The sequence below is a fragment of the Zosterops lateralis genome (assembly GCF_965231275.1).
Source record: "Zosterops lateralis genome assembly, chromosome: 18".
Classification (NCBI taxonomy): domain Eukaryota; kingdom Metazoa; phylum Chordata; class Aves; order Passeriformes; family Zosteropidae; genus Zosterops; species Zosterops lateralis.
Window position 1 is genome coordinate 11,111,271 of NC_139778.1, and position 25,096 is coordinate 11,136,366.

Consider the following 25,096-nt stretch of genomic DNA (forward strand, 5'->3'; position numbering starts at 1 on the left):
AGTCCACCCCTGTCACTGCCAAGGCCACCACTGGATGTCCCCAAGTGCCACATCCTCACAGCTTTAAATCCCTCCAGAAAAATGGGGGTTTCACCACAGCCCTGGGTGTTCCCACAGCCTTTTCCACAGAGAAATTCCTCCTGTTGTCCAAGCCGACCCTCCCCTGGCACTATTTTGGGGCAGTTTCTTATTGTGCCGAGTTTATCGACTCCTACAAACTGAAAGTTTGGCTCTGAGCAGCTCCAGCACCGTCCAGCAAATAAACCGAGTCACTCCACAACACCTCTGGTTGTTTTTTTTTTTTCTTTCTGTCTCGATTTCCAACACAAATAGGGGGGTTTGAATACAACAACCTCACAGCCAAGCCCAAGTTCTCTGTTTACATCTCCCCTGGAGCCAGGTCTTGCCTGCTTTTGGGGCTGGAAAGGTCCTCAAAGCTCAATCCCATTCCACCCCATCCTGCATGAATTTGGGGGGAAATATTCCGGTACTTTTGGGTTGAGGAGAATGGGCAAACACCCCCAGCCCTGTTCAAACCAAACCCCCTCACACACAACCCAAAGAGCCCTGAAGACAAAACCTCTCAGGGTGTGCAGAGTGACAGCGGCACCCGCAGGCCGCGGAGCCCGGCCCGTTTCCCTGGGAAACGGGGACCAAAAAGAAAACGCAGTTAAATAAATAAACAAACTAAATAAGAATCAATAAAGCGGCGGTTTCGCCCTCTGGCCGCGTCGCCGTGGCAACCAATGCCCGGCACAAAGATGGCGGCGGCGCTGCCATGGCAACGGCGCCGGGGGCGGGGCTGTGCCCGGAACAAAGATGGCGGCACCGCCATGGCAATGATATTCGGGTGTGGTTATGCCCCACACAAATATGGCGGTGCTGCCGTGGCAATGACACTTGGGTGTGGCTATGCCCCACACAAAGATGGCGGCGCCGCCATGGCAATGACACTCGGGTGTGGTTATGCCCCACACAAAGATGGCGGCGTTCCTATGGCAACGGGACTGGGATGTGGCTGTGCCCCACACAAAGATGGCGGCGCCGCCGTGGCAATCACACTGGGGTGCGGTTATGCCCCACACAAAGATGGCGGCGCTGCCATGACAACAACACTCGGGCATGGCCATGCCCCACACAAAGATGGTGGCGCTGTCATGGCAACAACACTTGAATGTGGTTATGCCCCACACAAAGATGGCGGCGTTCCGATGGGAACAACAGTTGGATGTGGTTAACCCCCGGCACAAAGATGGCGACGCTGTCATGACAATCACACTCGGGTGTAGTTATGCCCCACACAAAGATGGCGGCGTTCCTATGGCAACGACACTCGGGTGTGGTTTGCCCTACACAAAGATGGCGGCGCTGTCATGACAATAACACTCGGGTGTGGTTATGCCCCACACAAAGATGGCGGCGCCCCGCGGTGACTCCCGGAAGCGCCATCCCCTTCCCGTGCCCGAGATGGCGGCGGCCCTGCAGGCGCGGCCCGGTGCCGGTGTCGGTGCGGGTGAGGCGGCGGCGATGGCGGCCCGCGGCGCGGAGGCCGAGGCGCTGTTCGAGGCTCACACGGCGGCCGAGCTGCGGGCGGTGGAGCGGCGGCTGCGGGCCGGCATCGAGCAGAAGCGGGAGGAGCTGCGGCAGATGGTGGGCGAGCGGTACCGGGACCTCATCGAGGCGGCCGACACCATCGCCGAGATGCGGCGGAGCGCCGAGCGCCTGCTGGGCGCCGTGCGGGGGCTGCAGCGCGGGGGAGCGGCCCGGCCCGGGCCCGCCGCCACGGTGAGGGGTCACCCAGACCCTTTTTCCCTTTTCCGCCCCTTTTTCCCCTACTCCATCTCCCTTCCTGGTCCCTTCTCGCCCTTCTCGCCCCCTTTCCCACCTGCTTCTCCTCCCCATCTCTTCTTCTCTGCGCTCATGGCCCGTATTCTTCCCCCTCTTTCACATCCCTCTCTCTATTCCTTCTCTTCTGACCCTCTGTCCCTCTTGCATCCCCCTCTCTCTATGTTTTCTCCTCTTTCTTCTCTATTCTTCTCTCTCCTCTGTCCCTCTTTCCTCCCCCTCTCTATTCTTCTTTTTCCTCTTTCATTTCTCTCTCCTCTGTCCCTTTTTCATTCCCTTCTCTCTATTCCTTCTCCTCTGCCCGTCTATCCCTCTTTCATCCCCCTCTCTATTCTTCTTTCTCCTCTTTCTTTTCTATTCTTCTCTCTCCTCTGTCCCTTTTTCATCCCCCTCTCTAGTCTTCTTTCTCCTCATTCTATTCTATTCTATTCTATTCTATTCTATTCTATTCTATTCTATTCTATTCTATTCTATTCTATTCTGTTCTTCTCTCTCCTCTGTCCCTCTTTCATCCCCCTCTATTCCTTCTCCTCCGACCCTCTGTCCCTTTTTCATCCCCCTCTCTCTATTCCTTCTCCTCTTTCTTCTCTATTCCTCTCTCTCCTCTGTCCCTCTTTCATCCCCTTCTCTCTATTCCATCTCCTCTGCCCCTCTGTCCCTCATTCACCCCCCTCTCTCTGTTTTTTCTCCTCTGTTTCCCTCCCCAGGTTCGCCCTGCAGCCCACCACAGTTTCTACGGTGCAGCGGCTCAGCTGAAGCTGCTGCTGGAGGTTCCTGAGCAGGTTTGGGGGGCGGTGGAGGGGGGTCGGTACCTGCCCGCCGCCCGCCTCCACCTGCTGGGGGCTCACCTGCGGCGGCAGCTGCAGCTGGACTCGCCCCGAGCCCGCTCCAGCCCGGTGCTGGCCCGCTTCCCCATCCTGCTGCGGCAAGTGGCGGCCGCCAGCCACCTCAGGTGTGCCCGGGGTGATGGAATAACGGGGTACAGGAGGGGTTGGGGCGGGTGGGAAGGGATGGGAGAGGTTCTGGTATAGGTTACCCAGGGAAATTTGGGTTGTGGCATCCTTGGGAGTGTCCTGGTGCTGGGAGCTGGATCGGATCTGGGGTTTGGAACTGCTTGATCCTAAAGTTCCCTTTAAGATGCTAAAGTTCCCTTCAAGACTTTGGAGACTGGTTGATCCTAAAGTTCTCTTTAAGATGCTAAAGTTCCCTTTAAGACTCTGGAACTGCTTGATCCTAAAGTTCTCTTCAAGACTTTGGAACTGCTTGATGTTAAAATTCCCTTTAAGATGCTAAAGTTCCCTTCAAGACTTTGGAACTGCTTGATCCTAAAGTTCCTTTTAAGACTCTAGAACTGTTCGATGCTAAAGTTCCCTTTAAGATCTGGAACTGCTTGATGTTAAAATTCCCTATAAGATGCTAAAGTTCTCTTTAAGACTCTGGAACTAATTGATCCTAAAGTTCCGTTCAAGACTTTGGAACTAGTTGATGCTAAAGTTCCCTTTAAAGTGCTAAAGTTCCCTTTGAGACTTTGGAACTGCTTGATGCTAAAGTTCCTTTTAGAACTCTAGAACTACTTCATGCTAAAATTCTCTTTAAGACTTTAGAATTCCTTGATGCTAAAGTTCCCTTTAAGACTTTGGAGACTGATTGATACTAAAGTTCCCTTAAGACCCTGGAACTGCTTGATGTTAAAATTCCCTTTAAGACTCTGGATCTCCTTGATGCTAAAGTTCCCTCCCATCCCAAACCCTTCCCTGTCAGCAGAACTGGCTCAGACACAGCCCAGGGAAGGCAGGAGGGGAATGGGTTGCAGCAAGATGGGAGAATTTGTTTCCAGATAGACACGGAAAGGACATTCACACCATCAGTGTCAGGGTGGAAAAGAAGGGAGTTTATTTTGGGATTCTGGCTTAGATAGTTTTTTGGAGTTTGATCAGGGGTTGAGGGATGAGGTTGGCACCTCTCTGACGTCACTGGTCAATCTAGAAGTCCTTCAGTTTGTCCTTCCTCCTGGAAGGAATGCTTAATTTACAAAACATCACTCTTTGTTTATGTTACAATGGGTGGAAAAACTCTAGTGCAGAATGTAAACATCAGAAAGCTGAAAAATCAGGGTGGCAGGAATTCCTGATCTCTCCTGAGGCAGCTGCACTGGGACCCCACAGGAAAGGCACTGGCAGGGACCAGGGGATCCATCACTGTCACCAGAGGACACAAAAAAACCACACTCACACTCTCCAGTGAGCAGAAAAAAGGAAGTTTATTTTTGGGATCTCGACTTATATAGTCTTTGGAGTTTGATCAGGGATTGGGGGATGAGGTTGACACCTCTCTGACCTCACTGGTCAAACTAGAAATCCATCGGTTTGTCCTTCCCCTTGGAAAGGAAGGTATTATTTACAAATAATATGATATAACAACAACAACAATAATAATATATAATGATATAATATTATAATAATATTATAATTATATTACAATGAGTGAGAAAGCTTCAGTACAGAATATAAACTCAGAAGGCTGAAAAATCCAAACCACAACTGACAGAGATTTAGGGACATCCCCTCCAACCCAAACCCAAACCATGGCACAAAAAACCACCTCACCAATCCCACAACACCCAGATATAAGTGACAAAAGCCACCCTTTGGCAGCCACCACAGGAGCCCAGCTGTGTGTGTGGCCCAGGCAGTGACTCCCAGCTGGTTCCTGTGGCAGATCCACCATCCTGCAGGAGAGCAAGGCCCTGCTGCGCTGCCGGACGGGCTCGGACCAGGCTGTGGCAGAGGCTCTGTGTGCCATCATGCTGCTGGAGGACAGCTCCCCACGCCAGGCCCTGGCTGACTTCCTGCTGGCCAGGAAAATGGCCATCCAGCAGCTGCTCAACCAGCCACACCACGGTCAGTGCCTCGGGGCTGCCCCTCGGGGTGTCCCTTCACCTCCAAAGCAAAGATGGGTGATTCTTGTAAATCTCACAGTGGTGGGGATGCTGCAAAATGGCACAAAAATTAACAGTTTTTAGGGGTTTTCACTTCCACAGCAGGGCAGGGTGATTCCTGTAAATCTCACAGTGGTGGGGGCACTGCAAAATGGCACAAAAATTAATAGTTCTCAGGGGTTTTCACCTCCACAGCAGAGATGGGTGATTCCTGTAAATCTCACAGTGGTGGGGATGCTGCAAAATGGCACAAAAATTAACAGTTTTTAGGGGTTTTCACTTCCACAGCAGGGATGGGTGATTCCCATAGATCTCACAGTGGTGGACACGGTGAAAAATGGCACAAAAAATAAGTTCTCAGGGGTTTTCACCTCCACAGCAGGGATGGGTGATTCCTGTAAGTCTCACAGTGGTGGGGATGCTGCAAAATGGCACAAAAATTAAGTTCTCAGGGGTTTGGGCCAAGCCAACCTGTCATGGGGAAGCAGGTGGGGCGTGAGGCTGAGTCCTTTTCCCCCCAGCCCTTCCCTGGAAGGGAGCACGGGCTCTGAGCTGTGCTGAAGGGCTGCCTTGGCTCCATGCAGGTGCAGGTATCAAAGCTCAGGTGTGTTCCCTGATGGAGCTGCTCACCACCACGCTGTACCAGGCCCACGCTCTCTTCTACACCGTGCCCGAGGGGATGGCCCCAGACCCAGCCCTGCCCTGTGGGCTGCTCTTCTCCACCCTGGAGAGCACCACGGGCCAGAACCCTGCAGGTGAGCCCTGCACCTGCCCAGGTGTGCAGCCAGGAGGGTGTCCCCCCATGCTGGGCTGATCCCTGAGTGTGATTGCAGGGAGAGGAGGAGTGCTGGAGGAGGATCTGAAGCTCAGCAGCTGGTTCAAGTACCTGCCTGAGTCTGTGGTGGAATTCCAGCCTGCCCTGAGGACCTTGGCACATCCCATCAGCCAGGAGTACCTCAGGGAGACCCTGCAGCAGTGGATCAACATGTGAGTGGGACAGAGCACCCTGTGATGGGCCAAGGCAATCCCAGCCTGGCTGATTTCCTCCTCATCCCCTCATCCTGCTCATTCCAGCAGCCAGAGGCAGCACAGCACACGCTCAGGGCCTCACCCCCCTGACAGAGGTAAAACTCTGCCTCCAGGTGCAGTGACGACATCAGGACGGGGGTCAGGACGCTGCTGGTGTACGTGAAGAGCATGAAGGGGCTGGCAGGGATCCGTGACGCCGTGTGGGAGCTGCTGTCCAGCGAGTCCAGCAGCCACAGCTGGGAGGCCGTGTGCCGGCGCCTGCTGGACAGGCCCGTGTCCTTCTGGGAGGAGCTGCTGCAGCAGCTCTTCCTGGACAGGCTGCAGGTGGGTGCTGTGCTGTGCTCTTTACATTCACCTCACCCAGCTCACAGTGCACTCAGATGTGTTTAAGTGGCACATTGAAATTGTTTTTTTTTTCTCCTGATTCTATTGCAGACTCTGACCAAAGAAGGCTTCGACTCCATCTCAAACAGCTCCAAGGAGCTGCTGGCCGTGGCCCTGCAGGAATTGGAAGTGAAAGCTGGCAGTGGTGCCCTGAGCAAGCAGATGCAGCTGGAACAGAACGTGGCCCTGTTCCTGTGGTCGGAGAGCCCCGGGGACCTGCCGGGGGACGCGGCCTGGGTCAGCGTGGGGCAGCGCGGGCCCTTCGCCCGGAGCGGGCTGGCCATGAAGGCACAGGCTCTCACCCCGTGCCTGCAGAGCTTCTGCTCCACGCTGGACTCCAAGCTGAAGGCCAGGCTGGAGGATGTCCTGTGCTACCTGCCCGGGGACGGGGATGTCCCCAAGGAGCCACCACGCTCTGCCTTCGATCGCTTCGCCGACGCCAGCACCGTGCAGGGGCTGCTGCGCGACCACTGCGTCTCCTGCATCCAGCACCTCCTGGGCTGCCTGCAGGAGCAGCTCCAGAGCGCCCAGAGCCAGCTGGAGCCTCCTGAGGACACCAAGCTCAACGCTGTGCTGTTCATGGCCAGGCTGTGCCAGGCCCTGCCCGAGCTGTGCCCTCACCTGCAGCGCTGTGTGCTGGGCAGGGCCGAGCCCGCACCGAAGGAACCGCGCTCTGCCAAAAAACTGGGCAAGGGCAAAGCCCAGGAGGTGTCCCCAGAGCTGGCCAAGTGGCAGGGGGTGAAGGCAGAGCTGCTGCAGCAGAGCCTGTTGGCTTATCAGCTCTGGAGCTCGGCTGTCACCAAAGTAAGGTGTTGCAATTATGGACGCAAAAAGAACTAGACTCACTCGTCAGGTAGAAGCAGGGAAAAGAAGGCAGTTTGTTATGATTTAGGGTTTATATAGTGTTTGGGATTTGGTCAAGGATTGGTTATTGAGAGGAACACCTCTCTGACCCCAGTGGTCAATGCAGAAGTCCGTCACTGAGAGGAATGAAAACAATATAGATTGTTTGGAGAGACTTTGAAGGAAAGTGTGTAAATTATCATCAGAAGGCTTAGTATTATGGCAGTAGTAAGGAGCTGTTTCTCTTCTCAGGGATGTTTTTTGGGGAGGGGTTTCCTTGCTGGGGCTGCTGTGAGCTCCATGTCACAGAGGGGTGGCTGTGGTGGGATGGTGTCCATGAGATTCATTCTGGGAAGCAGCAGGTCACAGGCAAAGGGTGGACTGGCTGGATGGCTGTCCTGTAATCAAAGCTTTTCATTTTTGTTCTCCAGGGTCTGGTTCAGCACTTCACCCACACGTTGCTGCTGGACACAGCTGGCTCTGTCCTGGCCACAGCCACCAACTGGGATGAGATCGAAATCCAGGAGGAAACAGAGTCTGGGAGCAGCGTGACGTCCAAGATCCGGCTGCCCGTGCAGGTAGGAGGAGCAGCCTGGGGGAGGAGCCCAGCTCTGCTGCCAGAAAACACTCACTGAGCTGCTGGGGAGGTGGTTTGGAGCACAAACACTCTCTGCTGCTCTTTGAGATACTCACCTCGTGAGGACAGGGGTCAGAGGAAGGAAATAGGTCATTGTCACTGTTTATCTCTGTGAGTGAGGTTGGCTCAGATCCTGCAAAGCTGAGCCAGAGGAGGACTTGGGGCTGGTTTAAACACTGAGGTCCCAGGGGAGAGATTCCATGGGAGCACTGAAGGACAGGGCTGTGGAATCCTGAGGGAACTGTGAGGCTGCCCAGGGGTGTGGTGGTGGCACAGGAAGGACCTCCCAGGGACACAGCAGGTGGCAGTGGGGAGGAGGGCCAGGCCTGGGCTGAGCTCTGTGTTTGCACAGCACGGGAGGGGCTGGGCAGGGAAATGCAGTGAATCTTATCCAGTCAATTCCATCTGAGGGAAAAAGCAGCTGGATGAGAATTCAGGAGGCCCAGGAGGTGAGGGAGGAACAGCCCCAGGGGGTGGGTGGGCAGAGCAGGGCACAACTGGGGTGACAGAAAATGCACAAGCAATTCTCACTGCACTCAGTGTCTGGTAAAGCCTTTTTTGGGAGCTGCTGTAACCCAGAATTTGGAGTGTCAATAAACCCTGTGAGAGGCTTGAGCCAAGCTGTGGGGCAGAGCTCTGTGGCTGCTGAGGACATGGGGCACTCCCACCACCCCTCTGAAGGGATGTGGGAGGGAATGGACTTTCCAGAGCAGCTGCAAATAACCTCTGTTCTCCTGTCCAGCCCTCGTGGCACGTGCAGTGCCTCCTGTTCAGCCTGTGCCAGGAGCTGAACAGGGTTGGTGGTCACACCCTGCCCAAGGTGACGCTGCAGGAGCTGCTCAGGAGCTGCATGGCAGAGGTGCTCACTGCCTACGAAAAGCTGGTGCAGCAGAAGCAGGAGAAGGTACTTGGCTGTGGGATGGGCTGGGAATGCAGGGGCACATCCTGGAACAGAAAATGCCTGTGCTGGAAGGGGGACACCCCTACACTCACCCTGCCTCCCCTAAAACCAAAACACCAGAGTTCACACTCTGGCTGTGCCTTGGGGTTGGTGTTGTCAAATATTCCCCCTTGGGCAGCGTCCCCTGTGCCAGGGAGGAGCCCCATTCCTGCCTGTCCCCTTTGCAGAGGCCAGACAGCTTCCCCCTGACCCAGAGCAGGGCCCTGCAGCTCCTCTACGACCTGAGGTACCTCAGCATCATCCTGACAGCCAAGAGCGAGGACACAAAACCCAGCAGGATCAAGCAGGACTCCGGGTATGGCACATTCTGGGGGGACACATCCTCCAGCAATGTTTTAGGGGGCCCTAAAACAGTTCTCTGACAGCTCCAAGCTCTGACACTGAGCTCTTCTGAGAACAGAGGAGGGTGTGGTTGTGTGGCCAGTGGGCTGGTCCCCTCCCTGTGTGCATAGGATACCCCTGGAGAGAGCAGTTAAACTTCCAGCCAAGAGTTAAAGCCTTGGGGAGTCCCACGGGAGCTGCTGGGGTTGTGTAAGAGCTGCAAACCCTCGGGGCAGCTGCTGTTGTGCTGAGTAATTCCTGTTCTGCCCAGTCACCCCAGACAGGAAATCCCTGGCTGCTTCAGGGCTGGCATCAGCAGGATGTCACCCCTGACAGGAGCCCTGTGCTCTCTGCCCTGCAGGATTGAGAAGGTCATCGACTTCCTGGAGGGACACATCGATCCCTTCGACCTGGACGTGTTCACCCCACACCTGAACAGCAACCTGAACCGCCTGGTGCAGAGAACCTCGGTAGGAGCAGGGCTGCAGGAGGGCTGCAAACCCCTCCAGCAGGGCAGCTGGGCTGCCTTTAAACTGCTTCATGCCTCCAGATAAGCACTGGCACATCCTTGGAGAGGGGAAGAGTGATCGGTGCCAGCTGGAGATAAGAGGAGCTGGCTGAGCCGGCCCCGCGTGTGGGGCTGGCTGAACTTTATCTGACAGGATTCACTGCAGCCTCTGCAGCTCTAATTGGGTTAAGCAGTGCTGAAACAGGGCTGGGACTCAACTGTGGGGATAATTAAACACAAGAGTTAAGAGGGGGAAGGGAGACAGTTCATGCTCAAACTCAGTGGACTCGCCATGTACTGCGGGGTCAGCTCTGCAGGAGCCCCAAATCCAAACAGCTCCTGGTGCTTTTCCAGCTTCTCTTCCCCAAATCCAAACAGCTCCTGGTGCTTTTCCAGCTTCTCTTCCCCAAATCCAAACAGCTCCTGGTGCTTTTCCAGCTTCTCTTCCCCAAATCCAAACAGCTCCTGGTGCTTTTCCAGCTTCTCTTCCCCAAATCCAAACAGCTCCTGGTGCTTTTCCAGCTTCTCTTCCCCAAATCCAAACAGCTCCTGGTGCTTTTCCAGGTTCTCTTTGGGCTGCTGACTGGGACAGAGAACCAGTACACGAGCAGGGGCGGCGCTCTGAGCTCACAGGAGCCCCACAACATCCTGCCTTTAGCATCCAGCCAGATCAGGTGAGGCCCCCAGCTCTTCCAGGAATTCTCCTGCCTCTGGGATTCTCCTCTGGAATTGCTGCTTCCAACATTTCTTTCTTATTTCTTAAGGTTTGGACTTCTGCCACTGAGCATGTCGAGCTCAAGGAAGAGCAAATCCACTGCCAGGAGCACAGAAAGAGTCCAGGTTGGTGTTTGAACTGAGCTGTGAAAAAATAGGAATGTTTTCCCAGTATTTATTGTCCCCCCCTCCCCAACACTCGAGTTTATGGGGAAAGAAGAAAGTAGCCAAACGTTATTTCACCTGATTTTTTATTTCCAGTAAAATGAATCATTATGGCAGCACAGCAGGGGAGAGAGATGGGGTGGATTTCTCCAGGACCCTCAAAAACCCCCACCACCCTTTTCCCCTGTGTTTTTGGGGCTCTGTGGCAGAGCAGAGGCAGGGAGGGTTTACAAGGATGGGGGCAATGCATCAAAAACAACTCATTAAACAGGGCTGCAGGAAAGGCTTCTGAAGGACAGTAGGTAATGCTTGAACTCCTTTGCAGTGGGATGCTGCCCTGTAACCCCTGAGGAGGCCTGGCCAGGTACCCCAGCTGTGTGAGGAGTGTCCTGCTGCTCTGCTGCTGCTGAGCTGTAGCAGCCAATCTTTCTGTTTAAAACATCTGCTTAGGTGGAGCTCTGTGTGCTGGGTGAGAGCTAAGGAATACCTCACTGCTGTGGGAAGCAGCAATTAGTGCTTCCTGCACTAATTACCAGCCCAGTCTATCCCTGTGGGTCTTGGCAACTCTTACAAGTTGTTGAGTCTTGACAAGAGCCAAGACAAAGAGGCAAAGGTTTGGTTTTATCAAATTTGAGATGATGTTCAATTTGCAACTCTCCTGCTCCATTAAGGACCAGACCCAGCAGAAGGGGTGTTTAAAAGCCCAAAATTTCCCAGTAAAGGTATTCCTTACCTCTCACAGCTCAGCTGGACTAGAGCATAGAAGTGTGCAGTGATGTCTCTGGCTCGTCCTGTCACTCTCCTCAGCTGCTGTGCCGTGCTCAGCACACCTGTGTCCTGTGCTAGCCACACTTCCCAGGATCCCTGACAGATGCTTGCTCCTTCTCCAATCCTAAAACTCCTCTGGAGAAGTTCAAATCTGCAATTCTCCAAAAACAGCTGCTGCAAGGGGCACCAGCTGTGCTTTTTACCCCTTGCTCTGAGAGCAGCACCTCTTGCCCTGCTGCTCTGAGGGTTTTGATGAACCTTCAGGGGCATTATGAGCATTGACCAGGATCCCTGACAGATGCTTGCTCTTTCTCCAATCCTAAAACTCCTCTGGAGAGGTTCAAACCTGCAATTCTCCAAGAACAGCTCCTGCAAGGGGCACCCAGCTGTGCTTTTTACCCCTTGCTCTGAGAGCAGCACCCCTTGCCCTGCTGCTCTGAGGGTTTTGATGAACCTTCAGGGAGTTTTACAAGCACTGAGTGACATATTCCAAGTGCCTGTTGCTGCCAGCAGCAAGGTGCTGTGCCGCGTCCCCTGTGTGTCTGTCACTAACCCAGCAGTGACACCGCTCTGGCAGCTCGTGTTGCTGAGGGGACAGAGGGAGCCCCGGGGCTGCTGTGATGGTCAAGAGTCACTTTTGTCTCTCCCAAGGGCCAGGCTGCAGCTGCTGTGCTGCCCAGGGAGGACGAGGGGGCACGGCCGGGCTCCCTGTTCCGGCAGCTCCTCGCCGACGACGAGGACGCGGCAGCGCCGTCGCTCTTCAAGCTGGGCTGGCTCTCGGGCATGGCCAAGTGAGGCAGCAACAATAAAACTGCTCTGGGGTGGTTTTTGTGTCCACTGAGATCTCTCTGTCCCCTCGGCAGGAGCGGTGACACCTCTGGGATTGTCGGTGCTTCCCATCCTCAGGCAGGGCAGGGACTGTCACGGGAACCAGGCTGGGATTGTCCCTGCCTGCTGCTCTTTCACCTCCTAGCCTTACCTTGTTAAAATCAAATTAAAGAGAAAAAATAATGCCAAAAGAAGCTACACACTAAGAGAAAACAAAACATTTCACAGCTGGAAAGGGGTGCTGGAGCAGGGTGAGACTGCTGTGTGCTCCAGGCACCACCAGCCTGCTCTGAGTGGCCCCTGCAGCACCTGCCCGACCTGTCCTGGCTCTGGTTTCACATTTCCCTTCCAGTCCTGCTCATCACCCTGAGCTGGGTGGGAGCTCACAGCCCTCAGGACCTGCCCTCGCTGCTCCTATTCTCACTACTAACTCTAAATGCTCAAAAAATTATGTTGCCCGAATCATTTTTAAACTAGTTTATTGAAATTAAAAAAAAGACTTATAAAACTGAAGAGGAACGCTTAAGAGAACTTTACAGAAAGCAACAACTTGCTAAACAAACAGATTAGGCAGTCGATTGGAATTGGACAGTTTGCAATCCTATAACACACAATGTGGACTCTCCTCAGTCTCCACTTTTTAGAACCACCCCAAAAAGGAATCCTATAAAAATTGCTTCAAAGCCCCTTTTTGCATTGCAATAGTGCAGCAAAAACCACAAGTAAACAATCTCCTGTTAACCTGTTATCTCAAATATAGACTGAAAAGGCAACAGGCAATTTTTTTGTGCAATTCCATTTTTAACAAACTTTGAAGTTGAAATATCAAATCTACACAGTGCTGTCCCTTCACAGAAGGCAGGGAGCTGCTGGGTCATCATGTAGGGAGGCGTCCCCGGCTCTGTAGGCTGTGGAAGTGAGCTTCCTTCAGGATCTGGTTGATGTGGAAGTAAGGACCTTGGCTTAGTGCAGACTGCTCGTGGAAGGGCTGGGAGGAGACAGGGCTGGATCCTGCAATCCTGGGGTTGAGGCTGGACTCTGCTCTGTCGGGGCTGTTGATGCTGCTGCTGCTACAGCTGCTGCTGCTGCTGCTCCCGCTGTCGCTGCTGGAGGACTGGGACACACAGAGGGTCAACAGCATCATCAGACACTTATTCCTCACCCCACAGAACCAAACCTTTAGCAGAAATCCCTCCCTTCTTCCACCTTTTCTGAATAAATCCACCTTGCTCACAGCAGTGTCACAGAGCTGAAGGGACTCAGTGACCTCCAGGATGTTGGATTTCAATCTTTCCCACTCAAACCCCCTCAGCTCTGCCCCCAGCCCCACCTCTGCACTAGTGAAGTTTGCTGGGGTGAGCCCAGAATTGGGAAATAAAGGACATTCCCAGGGAGCTGCACGTGGCACTACAGGCAGGGCAGAGTTTGAGGGAAGCACCATGCAAAGCATTTTCCTACAGAGCAACCCTGAAGAGAGATCTGAAGCATCCAGAGCAAGAGGCTGTGAGAAATAAATGCACACAACACCCAATTTAAAGTCTTTAAACACCCCAACATCAACTACTCTGCTCCCAATTAAATACTCCATGGCAGTTTTTAACTGGAAGTTAAACAATTCCACAGCAATTCCTCACCAATTTACTTTACAGTGAAAGAGCAACAGGCACCAAAGAATTCCTCATGCAGCAAAAAGAGCTCAGAATTTGACTGGAATAAGAAGCCAGGGCTCATTTGCCAACATTTAGGATAACCACCTTTCATGGGAATGGCTGGAAGAGCGTTTGCCATCATCATAAGGGATTCAAAGGCATGAAACACCATTTTAAGGGCTGCTGAGGAAAGGTAACATTAGTTCCAGCTGGAATATTTTTAGTTTGTGTGATCTGTGCTGGTCAGGACCAGCAAATATTTGGGTGAGTCAATCAGCCAGTGGCTGCTCTGCCACCCCATAAATGATTCACAAAAGCAGAGTAAGTGACAGCAGCTTTAAAAAAAATCGACATTTTTGTAAGGATTGAGCCACAGAAGAGGACAAATTTCACAAAATCCTCAGGGATTTACCAATCAGCACCACTGCCAGAAGGGCCTTGCCTGGGGTGAGTCAGGAATGGTGCAAACTGCACCCAGGATTTTGTCTGGAATAAATCAGGAATGGTGCAAACTGCACCCAGCACTTTGGAATAAATCTGGAATGGTGCAAATTGCACCCAGGATTTTATCTGGAGTGAATCAGGAATGGTGCAAACTGCACCCAGAATTTTGTCTGGAATAAATCAGGAATGGTGCAAACTGCACACAGAACTTTGTCTGGAGCAAATCAGGAATGGTGCAAACCCAGCACTTTGGAATAAATCAGGAATGGTGCAAACCCAGCACTTTGGAATAAATCAGGAATGGTACAAACAGCCCCCAGCAGTCCCTGCAGGGCCCAGGGAGGCTCTGTGCACGTTTGGGGTGGAACACAACCCTGCCCCCGGCCCTGATCTACCATCGATCCTGACCATCCAACCCTGACAAATTCCTTTGTCTCGCTAAGCACCAAAAAAACGCTTCAGCTCAGTGGGAGCAGAGCAAGCCAAGCCAAAGGCCCCAGGGCTGCGAGAGGAGACACAAACACACGGCGGGGTCATTCCCCAGGGAGCACAGATGGAACTGCGGGGGAAAAACCAGCTCCTTTTCCTAAATCCAGAGAGGGAGAGAGGACAGGGAGGAGCTGGGGGCGGTGCTGGGCAGAGCAGCTGCTGTTGCAGAGCAGCACAAAAGAGCCACACGCGATGCTGGAAAGGGGTCAGGGCAGCCTGGGAGAGAAACCCACCGCACAGGACACTTTGTTTCCTTTTAGTCTGCGCTCCTTAGTGAGCTTCGTTACAGCCACCTTCTGCAAATCAAGGTAAAAATCCAAATGAGAACCTTGCCTCGCTTGCTCGCTCACGTTTCACATCCCAAAAAATATTTTTCCAGCTGTTAGCAGTGATTATTTTGTGCATTTCGGGGGGTTGGTGGAGCTGGCAGTGTGTGATTCTGACACCTCAGGCTGGTGACAGATGGGATTTTGTCAGAACTTCTTAATTTCCAGTTCTCTAAGGGAAAGATTCACTAGCACTGGCACCACATGGAGCACCTAAACTTAATTTCCAGTTCTCTAAGGGAAAGATTCACTGGCACTGGCACCCCTTGAGCGTTTCCCACACCACATGGAGCACCTACCCTGTCCCCAGAATGTGGTGCACATTCTGAAATGAATTTGGACTAAAATCAGACAAGAAAAGAATCCTTAAAGTCATCAAGTCAGGCATCAACAAAGCTCTACAGGGGCAAAGGCAAGCAGCCTTTACATTTATATTTAATACTCGAACTGTCAAAAGGGCATCCTCAAGGTTTATTGGGCTCGTTAACCCCTTAACATTGAACTTCAAGTTTGAAAATAAATAAATGTCCTGTTCTGTGTGCAGGTCTGGGAAAATCCCTCGTGACAGGAACTGGGGAAAGAGCCACTCAACCCCTGCTGCTCCAAACATCTTCCCAGATGAGTTTAACAGATTGATTTTAGTCAGAACTGAAGAGCAGCCCTTCCCTGGACAGTGGGGGACAAGGACTTTGATCTGATCCCTGCCAAGAACCCGACAATGTCTCAATCCCAGCCAGAACAAAGAGGAACCATGAGAAATTTGGGTTTGCAGAAGTTGTTCAGGAAGGAAAGGGTCAGCCAGAAGACTCAGCCTCGCTTCCTTCCCTGGGAAAACGAGAGCAAAGGGTTTGTATTGGTGATTTCCCAGGGCTGCAGAGCAAGGCTGGGAATATCTGTGAGTGGGATCCCCTGGCTTGGATTTCTTTTCAATGGATTTCTGACTAAAAACACAGGTCAAACAACACACAGCTGAGCTCCTGGAAAAGGGAGGACAGGCTGAACAGGAAGGGAAATTCCATGGTAATGTTTAATGTTTAACACTCCAGCCCTGTGTGTGTGCCTGTCCATGCCCTGAGCCCAGAGCAGAGGATTGTGTCACTCAGCAGTGAGGTGACACCCTCCAGGGGCAGCAGGAATGGCACATCCTCACAGCAGATGGCCAAAAATGGAGCCCTGATGGAGATTGAGGAGAATCTGTGAAGGTTGGAAGTCAAAGGTGCTGCCTGTCCTGGCTGCAAGGACAATCCAGAGGGAGAAAACAGCAAATCTTTTGGAATTGGACGTGATTTGGATGAGTCAAAGTGAGGGGCTGAGGGATAACATCAATAAAAATGGGAAGAGATCCTGCCAAAAGCCAAGCCCTGTTTAAAACAGAGCTGCCTGATTGCCATCCTGAGGTTGTGCTCTCAAAGAGGCCTCGCTCTGCAAGAGGGAAGAGTCAGTTTGCACCAAAACAGGCCAGAGGAATCAGGACTTTAAGAGATGTGTCACAAAAAGCAAGTGTGTGATGAAAAGTGAACCCTCACATGCTCTTGAAAATCACAAATTGCTCCCACTCCCCCTTTTCCCAGGCAACATCCCAAAGCCAGTGGGGGATTTTTTAACCAGCAAGAGGTGCCTTTGCACAGAGCAAAGTACCAGGAAATGAAATACAAGTGTTCCAAACTGGCTGAGACTTTCCAAGCGACACCAATCGGAAGCACTCGCTCACAATGAGCACAAGGATCTCTCCCTTTGGCACAGGAAGTCCTTAACCAAATGTTGGAATAATACAGATTTAATCTCGTGGCTTGAATTTCTGGGCATGCTCAGTTCTCAGGGATTTGAGAAGAAAACAAGCCAAAAATAAAAAAATAAAAAGAAGAAAGAAAAAAGAGCTGTATTCATCAGGAGAAAACATTGTGAATTCTGTTCCCTGGAAAACAGGGTTTGTGTCCATTCCTCAGCAGTGAGTGAGAGCTCCTCCCTGCCCCACACCAGGCAAGTTTAATGTGTTAAAACCACACTTTTTACCAGGCAAGAAGAGCATGCAGAGCCTGTGTGAGCTGAGCAGTGACCTTGCCCTGGCTGTTCCCCCGCAGGAAACCAGGCCAGGGCTGAGGTCACCCCACAAAGGCACTGCCAGCCCTGCCCTCAGTGCTCTGCACAACTCCAGCCTGTTTACACAACAAGCAAAAGGTGCTGCTGACACTCACCATTGAAGGGTTTTTTTTCCTGATATCCTTAAATTCATTATTCCCACGGCAATCCCTTGTTCCACACTAAATCCAGCCTTTAACTACCCTACACACACACACACACACCGAGGGGTTGGACCTGTTGGACAAGTGGTTCAGGGTCAGGTGGCAGCACAGCAGGGCTGCTGCTCCCCAAAATGCAAAGTCTCCCTACTGGAAACGCAACAGCGCTGAGAATTCCCAGAGAATTTCATCCCAGAGAGTTTCAGCCCAAAGAATTTTGTCCCATAGAGTTTTGTCCCAGAGAAATTTCAGCCCAGAGAATTTCAGCCCAGAGAATTTCGTCCCAGAGAATTCCGTCCCAGAGAATTTCAATCCAGAGAATTCCAGCCCAGGGAATTCCAGCCCAGGGAAATTTTGTCCCAGAGAAATTTTGTCCCAGAGAAATTTTGTCCCAGAGAAATTTCAGCCCAGAGAGTTTCAGCCCCGAGAAATTTCATCCTAAAGAACTTCACCCCAGAGAAATTTTGGTCCCAGAGAATTTCGTCCCAGAGAATTTACTCCTAGAGAGTTTCAGCCCAGAAGAATTTCAGCCCAGAAGAATTTCAGCCCAGAAGAATTTCAGCCCAGAAGAATTTCAGCCCAGAAGAATTTCAGCCCAGAAGAATTTCAGCCCAGAAGAATTTCAGCCCAGAAGAATTTCAGCCCAGAAGAATTTCAGCCCAGAAGAATTTCAGCCCAGAAGAATTTCAGCCCAGAAGAATTTCAGCCCAGAAGAATTTCAGCCCAGAGAAATTTCAGCCCAGAGAAATTCTGTCCCAAAGAACTTCACCCCAGAGAAATTTCAGCCCAGAAAAATTTCAGCCCAGAAAAATTTCAGCCCAGAAAAATTTCAGCCCAGAAAAATCTCCTCCCAGAGAAATTTCACCCCAGAGAAATTTCCCTTGTGATGGACAAGCAGCTATTAAAGCATTCCCAGCACTGTCCTACAACATCATCTGCTCTTTACTTAAGAGCCTCCCTCAAAACAGAAATGTAGAAACCATTTCCAATGTAAAAATCCATTTGAGACCATTTCCACATTATTAAAGAGCTCCAAGTTACACTGCAATTAAATATTTTCCACAAAGCACAATTAAAACTTAAATAATCCAGTTAATTCTGTAATAACTCAGACTGTAATTACTCATTACAATCCACCTTCAGAGTGAGGAGGCTCTAAAGAACCAAGGTTTTTTTTTTTCCCAAAACCTTCAAAGAAATTAATTTCATTCATTTCATTAACTCCAGAGAGGGAGCCTTTGCTCTGCACTCTCTTTTCCATCAATGTTTTGCAACACAAGGACGTTGCTCCCAGTGAATTTGCAGGTGATTCACCCAGGCAACAACTCAGGAAATCTGGCAGGAATTGAGAAATCAGCTTTTTTTTTTTTTTTTTTTTTTTTAAGGGAAAAAAATCTCAAATTGCACTGAGAGAACACCTGTCTGGTGAGGGGTAAGAAAACAAGAAGAGTTTATCCCACATCCAGCAAAAAAATCATGGAAAATATGAGAAAGAAAAAAAAAAAAAAAAAAAAAAAAAAAAAAAAAAAGTTTTGAGTGTTTTATCTGTGAACAAGCCTTGCTCAAACTGAGCAGCTTTATCAGAGCATTTTTTTTTCTTTCCACATCAGATAAGGCCTGCCTGGAATGTGTTTTGTCTTTCTCCCACAAATAATAATTTCTCTGGTGATTATTCCACTGTAAGGAGAGGCAGGGTGAGCACAGGGACAAATCCACCCTCAGCATCCCCTCAGCAAAACCAGAAAAAGGCAGAAAATTATTTCCCTGGGTCTTTCAAAGCAGGATTTGAAATTTTTTCCCAGAAATATTCAAGCCAGGGATCACCAGCCTCACTGGAAACGCTGATTTCAATCTCTGATGTCACCAAGGCAAACCTCACCACCTCAAACACAAAGCTATGAAATAAAAATGATTAAAAAAACCACTGTAGAGGATATTGCAGCTGCTGGATGTGCCCGGGCAGGGCTCTCACCTCAGTGTCCCACGAGTCCTGCAGGACGGTGCTCCTGGTGCTACGTTTGGTCTGGGGAATGTGACCATCCTCTTCATTGCCATTCCTCCTCCTCTTCCTGCAGGGGGAAAAGAAATTATCAGTTCACTGATGGACATTCTGCTTTGTCCTCTGAAGGTATCCAGAGAAACACTTGATAAATTATTATTATTAATAAATTTAATTAAATGCAGGATGTCTGCAGCCCCCTGAGGTGCTGGGGATTCTCACATTCCCCTTTGAGCACAGAGAAGGATCCTGTTCCTCACAAGATGTTTCCTATCAGTTTAAAGGACTCACATCAAACCCATCCTTCTAAATAAACTCATTTAACAATTGTCAGCCTTGCACATCTAAAAATAATCCCTGGGCTCAGAGTGACAGCGCTGGGACGAGTGGCAGTGACCACATTTCCAATTTTTCACCTGCTCACATCACCCCACAATGATCCTTCTCTGCCCTGACAGTGCTTGGAGCCCAAACACAACCAAAACAATCCTATTTCCCATGTGGAAATAAGGTTTTGTCAGGAAATACCTTGAGAAAAACAAATTTTTCCTCTGTTTCTGATGTATTTTCCACCCTCCTGATGACACCCTGTGCTGTCTGGTCTGGCAGGTACAAATTTTAATTTTTATCCTAATTTTAATCCTATTTTTTACCCTAATTTTAATCCTAAATTTTATCCTAATTTTAAATTTAATCCTAATTTTTATCCTAATTTTAATTTTTATCCTAATTTTTATCCTAATTTTTAAATTTAATCCTAATTTTTATCTTAAATTTTATCCTAATTTTAATTTTTATCCTAATTTTTATCCTATTTTTATTCTAATTTTTATTTTTATCCTATTTTTTATCCTAATTTTAATTTTATCCTAATTTTAAATTTTATCCTAATTTTAAATTTTACCCTAATTTTCATCCTATTTTTTTATCCTAATTTTAATTTTTATCCTGATTTTAAATTTAATCCTAATTTTAAATTTAATCCTAATTTTTTATCCTAATTTTAATTTTTATCCTAATTTTAATTTTTATCCTAATTTTTTACCCAAATCTTTGCAGGCATGGAGGCAAAGCTTGGAGGAGGATAACCGGATGGGGATGGTGCTAATATTCCCAGATTAAAGGAGATAAAGGGAAAACCTCAAAGACCAGGTTGGAACAACCTGTGACAGTGGAAAACGTCCCTGCTCGTGGCACAGGATGAGACTGAAGGTCGCTGTGTCACTCTGTGACACCAAAACATCATCCCAGAATTCCCACACAAACATCAAACGACTCATCCTTCCCCCTCTACAAACACGACGAGTCAGCCAGGCTCTCCAAATAAAAAAAAAAAAAAAATAAAAATAAAAAACCACACACACGATGGAGCTGTTTTGGTGCGCCTAAAATTAATCCGCGCTCGAATGAGTCAAAACAGACCGGGGGGAGGAATTTATTTATAACCGGCTCTTTTCTTACAGCCTCAGCTGGCAGGGCTTGGCCCACGCCTGCAGCCCTGAGCTGCCTCCCCATCCCCATCCCCATCCCCGAGCGCTGTCCGAATGTCCTGGAACACCTTTTGGGGAAGGAATATTCCTCCTTTCGCCCCAGGTTTGTCCCCGGATCCTCCCTCTCCTCACCCCCGCAGTGACCGCAGCAGCCTGGACGGGCCTTGGGCTGGGGAAGGGCCCCAGGGCCGGGATAGGAAGGGCTTTTTAAGGTCTTTTTCCACTCCATTCCCTGACCCCACCATCCCTCAGTGTCTCCCAGCTCTGTCCCAGCTCCCACCCGCCCCACGACCCCTCCGCTGCCTCCCCCGCGTCCCTTCGCCCTCCCGAGTGCACACAACACCTTTAACCCGGCATTTAACCCCTCCCAGCGCTCTGGGGCCGCTCTCTCCATTTCCCACCCCCGGGCCCCGGAGCCCCTTCCCCTCAGCGCGGCGGCGGCGCCTCCTCCTCCTTCCCTCCCCTCCCTGAGGCCTCGCCGCCCTCGCTCACCTCTGTCGGGCTCCCCGCTCGCTGGGCAGCGGCTGCCGGCAGCTCATGGCGGGCGGGAGGCGGCGGGGAGGCCGCGGAGCGGGCGGAGGCCGCGGTGAGGGGCGGCAGCGCGGCCCGGCCCGGCCCCGACCGCCGCTTCCGCCGCCGCCTCGCCCCCGTGACGTCACCGAGCGCGCCGCGCCGGGGCGGGGCTGTGTCATTGTGACGTCACTGTACCGGCGGGCGCGCTGTTGTGACGTCACTGAGAGGGGAGCACCGGCGCGGTGATGGCGGCGGAGGGGCAGGAGCTGTGCCCACACTGCCGCCGGCCCTTCAAACGGCTCCGGGCGCACCTCCCGCACTGCAAGGCGGCGCCGCGATCGCCGCAGGCACCGGGGAGCGAGACCAGCCCGGGCCCCGCCAGATCCGCGCCGCCCGCACCCGACACCGGGCCCGGTACCCGCCCGGCCCCACCGGGATCGGCGCTGGGAACGAGCCCCCGGCCCGACACCGGCAGCGCCGCGGGGCCCAGCGCAGCCCCAGATTCTGGTCCCGGCCCAGCTGCGGGCCCCGGTACCCGCCGAGGCCCCGCCGGGTCGCGGGCGGTGCGGGACGTGGCCCGGAGCCTGGATCTGCACCCCGAGGAGGTGCAGGATGTCCCCAGGATGCTGCAGAAGGGGGTGAAGGTGGTGATCGAGAAGAACCGGGCCAGGGTGGTCCGGGAGAAGGAGCGGCGGGGCAGGGCCGGGACCCGCGGGGAGGGGACGGAACCGGGACAGGATCTCCACCCGCAGCGCCCCAAAACTGCCCAAAAACACAAGAGCAAAGAGACTCCGAGCCAGGGGAGCAAGACTGCGAGCTCCAAGGGAGAAAAAAGCAGTTTAAAGGCGACAAAAGCGCTTCAAGAGCCGCCTGAGAGCAGAAATAGCCTCGTCCAGCAGGAGGGAAGAGACAAATCCACGGCAGGAGAGGAGCAAATGCACCTGGAAGGTGTGGGGGGATTTAAACCCCCCGTGGCCGCTTTGCATCCCCAGAAGCTCCATCTGTCCCTGGCGGGGGCGTTCGGAGGGCAGGGAACATCCAAAACTGATCTGAGGCGGGTGCAGAGCCCTTGGGCCGGCGGGGAGGGACGGCCCGAGCCCGGCCTGAGCCCGGCCCTGCCCCACCCGCCCCAAATCCGCCCCCTCTGCTCAGCCCAGGCCCCCGCGGGCTTGGAGTGGTTTCCAGACTTGTATCCCCATTATGAAGGGCTGAGGATTTTCCCCGGGAAGCGTTTCCATGAGGATGTGAGAGTCACCGCGGAGCTGCCCCAGGGGGGTTTGGCACAGGGGCAACAAGGTAACGAAAACAGCTGTAGGAACATCCGAGAACAGCAGGGAGAGGGAACTCTGCAGAGCTGAGATATTCTAGAAATGTGTGGGTTTATTGCAAAGGTCGTGGGTGAAAAGGGCTTTGCCTTCAGCCACCAGCCTGGGCTGGAGGGAACCCCAAAGAGAGAGGGAGAGAGAATGAGGTGAGGGAGGTAAAAGAGCTCAGAGGGGTAAGAGAGAGGTAGAAGAGCAAGAGAATAAGAGATCCAGGACCTTGTTCCAATCCATTCCATCTCCTTTTGTGTTGAATATTCTAATTTACAGTGACCAATCGGCACGAGATACAAAACCTACAGGCTTTGCCTGCAGCCCATGAGAACTGCTCTATCACCACATCATCCTGTATTCTAAACTCTAAAGAGACTTTTCTTATCCACCTTTTCCCTGGTGCCATGACAGAGTGGAGAGGGGCTGCATTATTGAGTCCTTTTGTTTTCTGTCCTTTAAATTAACTCCAGCTCATCCCCGTCTTCCTGCCTGCCATGGTCACATCTCAAAGCTGGATTTCATTTCTATTTCACTCACAGCTTTTACATCTCCAGTATTTCTTTACCAGAGAAATCATATCCATAAACCCTTCCTGTTCCATCTTTCCCAACAAACCTCCCTGCTGGGATTTGCTGGAATGGGAAGAGGAGGGCTGGGAAATACTGAGCTGCTGGGCTTGCCCAGGGAATGATCTGAGAAGGTTTAACTCCTCCAGGCTGTTAATGTTTTTATGGAGCCTGGAGTCAAACTTAGTGGGAGAAGTGATTCCCTTTCCTTTCCCAAGCCCAAATTCCTCATCCCAGCCCAGCTCCTTGCCCTGCTGGCAGCACAGAGCTGTGACCACTGTGATTGTCACCCCCAGGTCCCCTCTGGGAGAGGCCCCTGCTGGAGGTGAGGCTGGGGGAGCTGCACACCTGGATCAGCACCTGCAGCTTCTCTGCCCAGGGGCTGCTGGGGGCAGTGCAGAGAGGTGAGAATTCCTTTTGGGACACATCCAGCCCCCTGCCCTGATTTGTTTTGCTGCTCCAAGTACCAGCCTGGATCTTTACAAGGCACAAATCATGGAATGGTTTGGGGGGGACCATAAAGGTGATCCGTGGGCAGGGACACCTTCCACTGTCCCAAGGTGGCTCCAAACCACTTCCAGCTTGGCCTTGGACACTTCCAGGGATCCAGGGGCAGCCTCAGCTTCTCTGGGAACCCTGTGCCCTCACAAGAAACAATTCCTGCCCATCCATCATCCCATCCATCCCTGCCCTCTGGCAGTGGGAATAAACAAACATCCCCAGCATTTTAGCTTGGTAAAGTTGCCTGGAAACAGTGAATTTCCCAAGAGCAGCCCGTGATTGATCACTTCCCTTTCTCTCCCAACAGCCTGGAGCAGTTATTGTGCCAAATACATCCACGTGAGGCAGGGGGGACCTGCTGGAATCTCCATGCTCCTGGCTGGGTACTGCCTGCTCAGCTATGGCTGGAACTATCAGCACTTCAGTAAGAATTCCTTGGGCTCTCCTAGTTCAGGGATTCTTCCTTTTGCAGCACTTGGAAAGTCTGTTTAGCTATCCCTGTCAATTAAAGCTTTGGAATAATTTAAATTAAATTATTTAAATAACCCTATTTAAGACTTAATACCAGAGCTCAGAGAGCAGGATTGTCTGGGTGGGCAGAGGAATTTGGTTAATAAAAGTGCTGACAGCAGTTGCTGACTCCCTGGAGAGCAGCAGGAGTGTCAGAACACTTGGGGCAGAGGGAGGAGATGTTTTTCCACCAGAAGCTCCTGTTCCTTTCACTTCCTGACAGATTACAAGGGATTTGCTGGTGTTTGGATGGTTTGGGTGGCAGAGAAGCTGCAGTCAGGCTCCTCATCCCAACTGGAGCCCTGAGCAGATCCCTCTGCTGACACTGGAATGGTTTTTCTCTCCCTGTTTCCCCAGAGAGGCACCGCTGGCGAAAATACCACTGAAGGAGCTGGAGCAGCAGCCAAGGAACAGGCACAGCTCTCTGGGAGGCAGCAGAGCAGCCAGGACCAGGATCCCAGCAGGAATTCCCAGCAGCAGGAGCCTGGCTGGGGCTGGAGCTGAGGAGAGGCCGCTTGGCAGGTCGACTTGTGTAGCAGAAAGGTGACAGGGACAGCCTGTGGTCACCCATTGTCGCTCAGGCAGCTTTCAGTAGTGAAAGGAGAAAGCTTTAGAGGCACCTTGAGAGATCTGTGTGGGCAGCAGAGCTCCTGGAGGCTGCAGAGTCCCAGATCTCCAGGGGACAACCCCTGTCCTGAGCTGTCATTAGAGATTATTTGCCAATTCTAGCTGAGTGTCATAGCAGGGTGAGCTTCAACCCCCAATACCCATTCTCCAAATCACACAGCTGGCCCAGCCCAGTTTATACTCACCCCTTGTGCTGGTGGGGCTGGCCAGGACCTGTGTGAGGGCTCTGGAGCAGCAGCTCACACCACAGAGCCCTAATTCTGAGGGAAAAAAAAAATAAATAAAATCCATGGGATGAGCTGTCGTGCCCAAAGGGCAAACCCGTGCCTGCAGCAGACAAACCAGGACAGTCAGGAGTGCTAGTTGCAGCCTGCCATCCCCCAGACATGTCTGGGAAAGGGTTTGGTCATGTTGCAGGCATGAAGGGCAAAAAAAAAAACCCAGCCAAGAATTAAAATTCTGAGCTCTTTATTCTGCAGAGTGCA

General features: G+C 51.9%; 3 protein-coding genes across 7 annotated transcripts; 2 read left to right on the forward strand and 1 right to left on the reverse strand.

The window, feature by feature from the left end:
- Positions 1-1,413: 1,413 nt before the first annotated feature.
- On the forward strand, positions 1,414-12,743 carry COG1 (component of oligomeric golgi complex 1; the record flags this gene model as incomplete). 2 transcript variants are annotated; one of them, XM_083874425.1, is made up of 14 exons in its annotated part: positions 1,414-1,785; positions 2,553-2,797; positions 4,564-4,745; positions 5,368-5,538; positions 5,617-5,770; positions 5,926-6,136; positions 6,248-7,000; positions 7,471-7,617; positions 8,419-8,580; positions 8,805-8,932; positions 9,320-9,428; positions 10,031-10,140; positions 10,231-10,306; positions 11,765-12,743. In XM_083874425.1, the coding sequence occupies 14 exons, from the start codon at positions 1,414-1,416 to the stop codon at positions 11,906-11,908; spliced, it is 2,964 nt and encodes a 987-aa protein (XP_083730551.1). In that variant the 3' UTR covers positions 11,909-12,743. The 2 variants fall into 2 exon arrangements, with proteins under 2 accessions (XP_083730551.1, XP_083730552.1); XM_083874426.1 differs by having other exon boundaries at positions 1,528-1,785; positions 10,671-11,898.
- VCF1 (VCP nuclear cofactor family member 1) lies at positions 12,404-21,227 on the reverse strand. 4 transcript variants are annotated; one of them, XM_083874428.1, is made up of 4 exons: positions 21,071-21,227; positions 19,062-19,158; positions 14,757-14,819; positions 12,404-13,055 (listed from the first exon to the last, which is right to left on the reverse strand). In XM_083874428.1, exons 1-4 carry the CDS (start codon positions 21,115-21,117, stop codon positions 12,819-12,821), a joined length of 444 nt encoding a protein of 147 aa, XP_083730554.1. In that variant the 5' UTR covers positions 21,118-21,227; the 3' UTR covers positions 12,404-12,818. The 4 variants fall into 4 exon arrangements, with proteins under 4 accessions (XP_083730554.1, XP_083730553.1, XP_083730556.1 ...); XM_083874427.1 differs by lacking the exon at positions 21,071-21,227 and adding an exon at positions 20,252-20,712; XM_083874430.1 differs by lacking the exon at positions 14,757-14,819.
- Positions 21,228-21,336: 109 nt separating this feature from the next.
- Positions 21,337-25,068, forward strand: MTNAP1 (mitochondrial nucleoid associated protein 1; the record flags this gene model as incomplete). Its single annotated transcript, XM_083874718.1, has 4 exons — positions 21,337-22,039; positions 23,270-23,377; positions 23,782-23,898; positions 24,342-25,068. 4 exons carry the CDS (start codon positions 21,337-21,339, stop codon positions 24,368-24,370), a joined length of 957 nt encoding a protein of 318 aa, XP_083730844.1. The 3' UTR covers positions 24,371-25,068.
- Between the last annotated feature and the right edge of the window lie 28 nt (positions 25,069-25,096).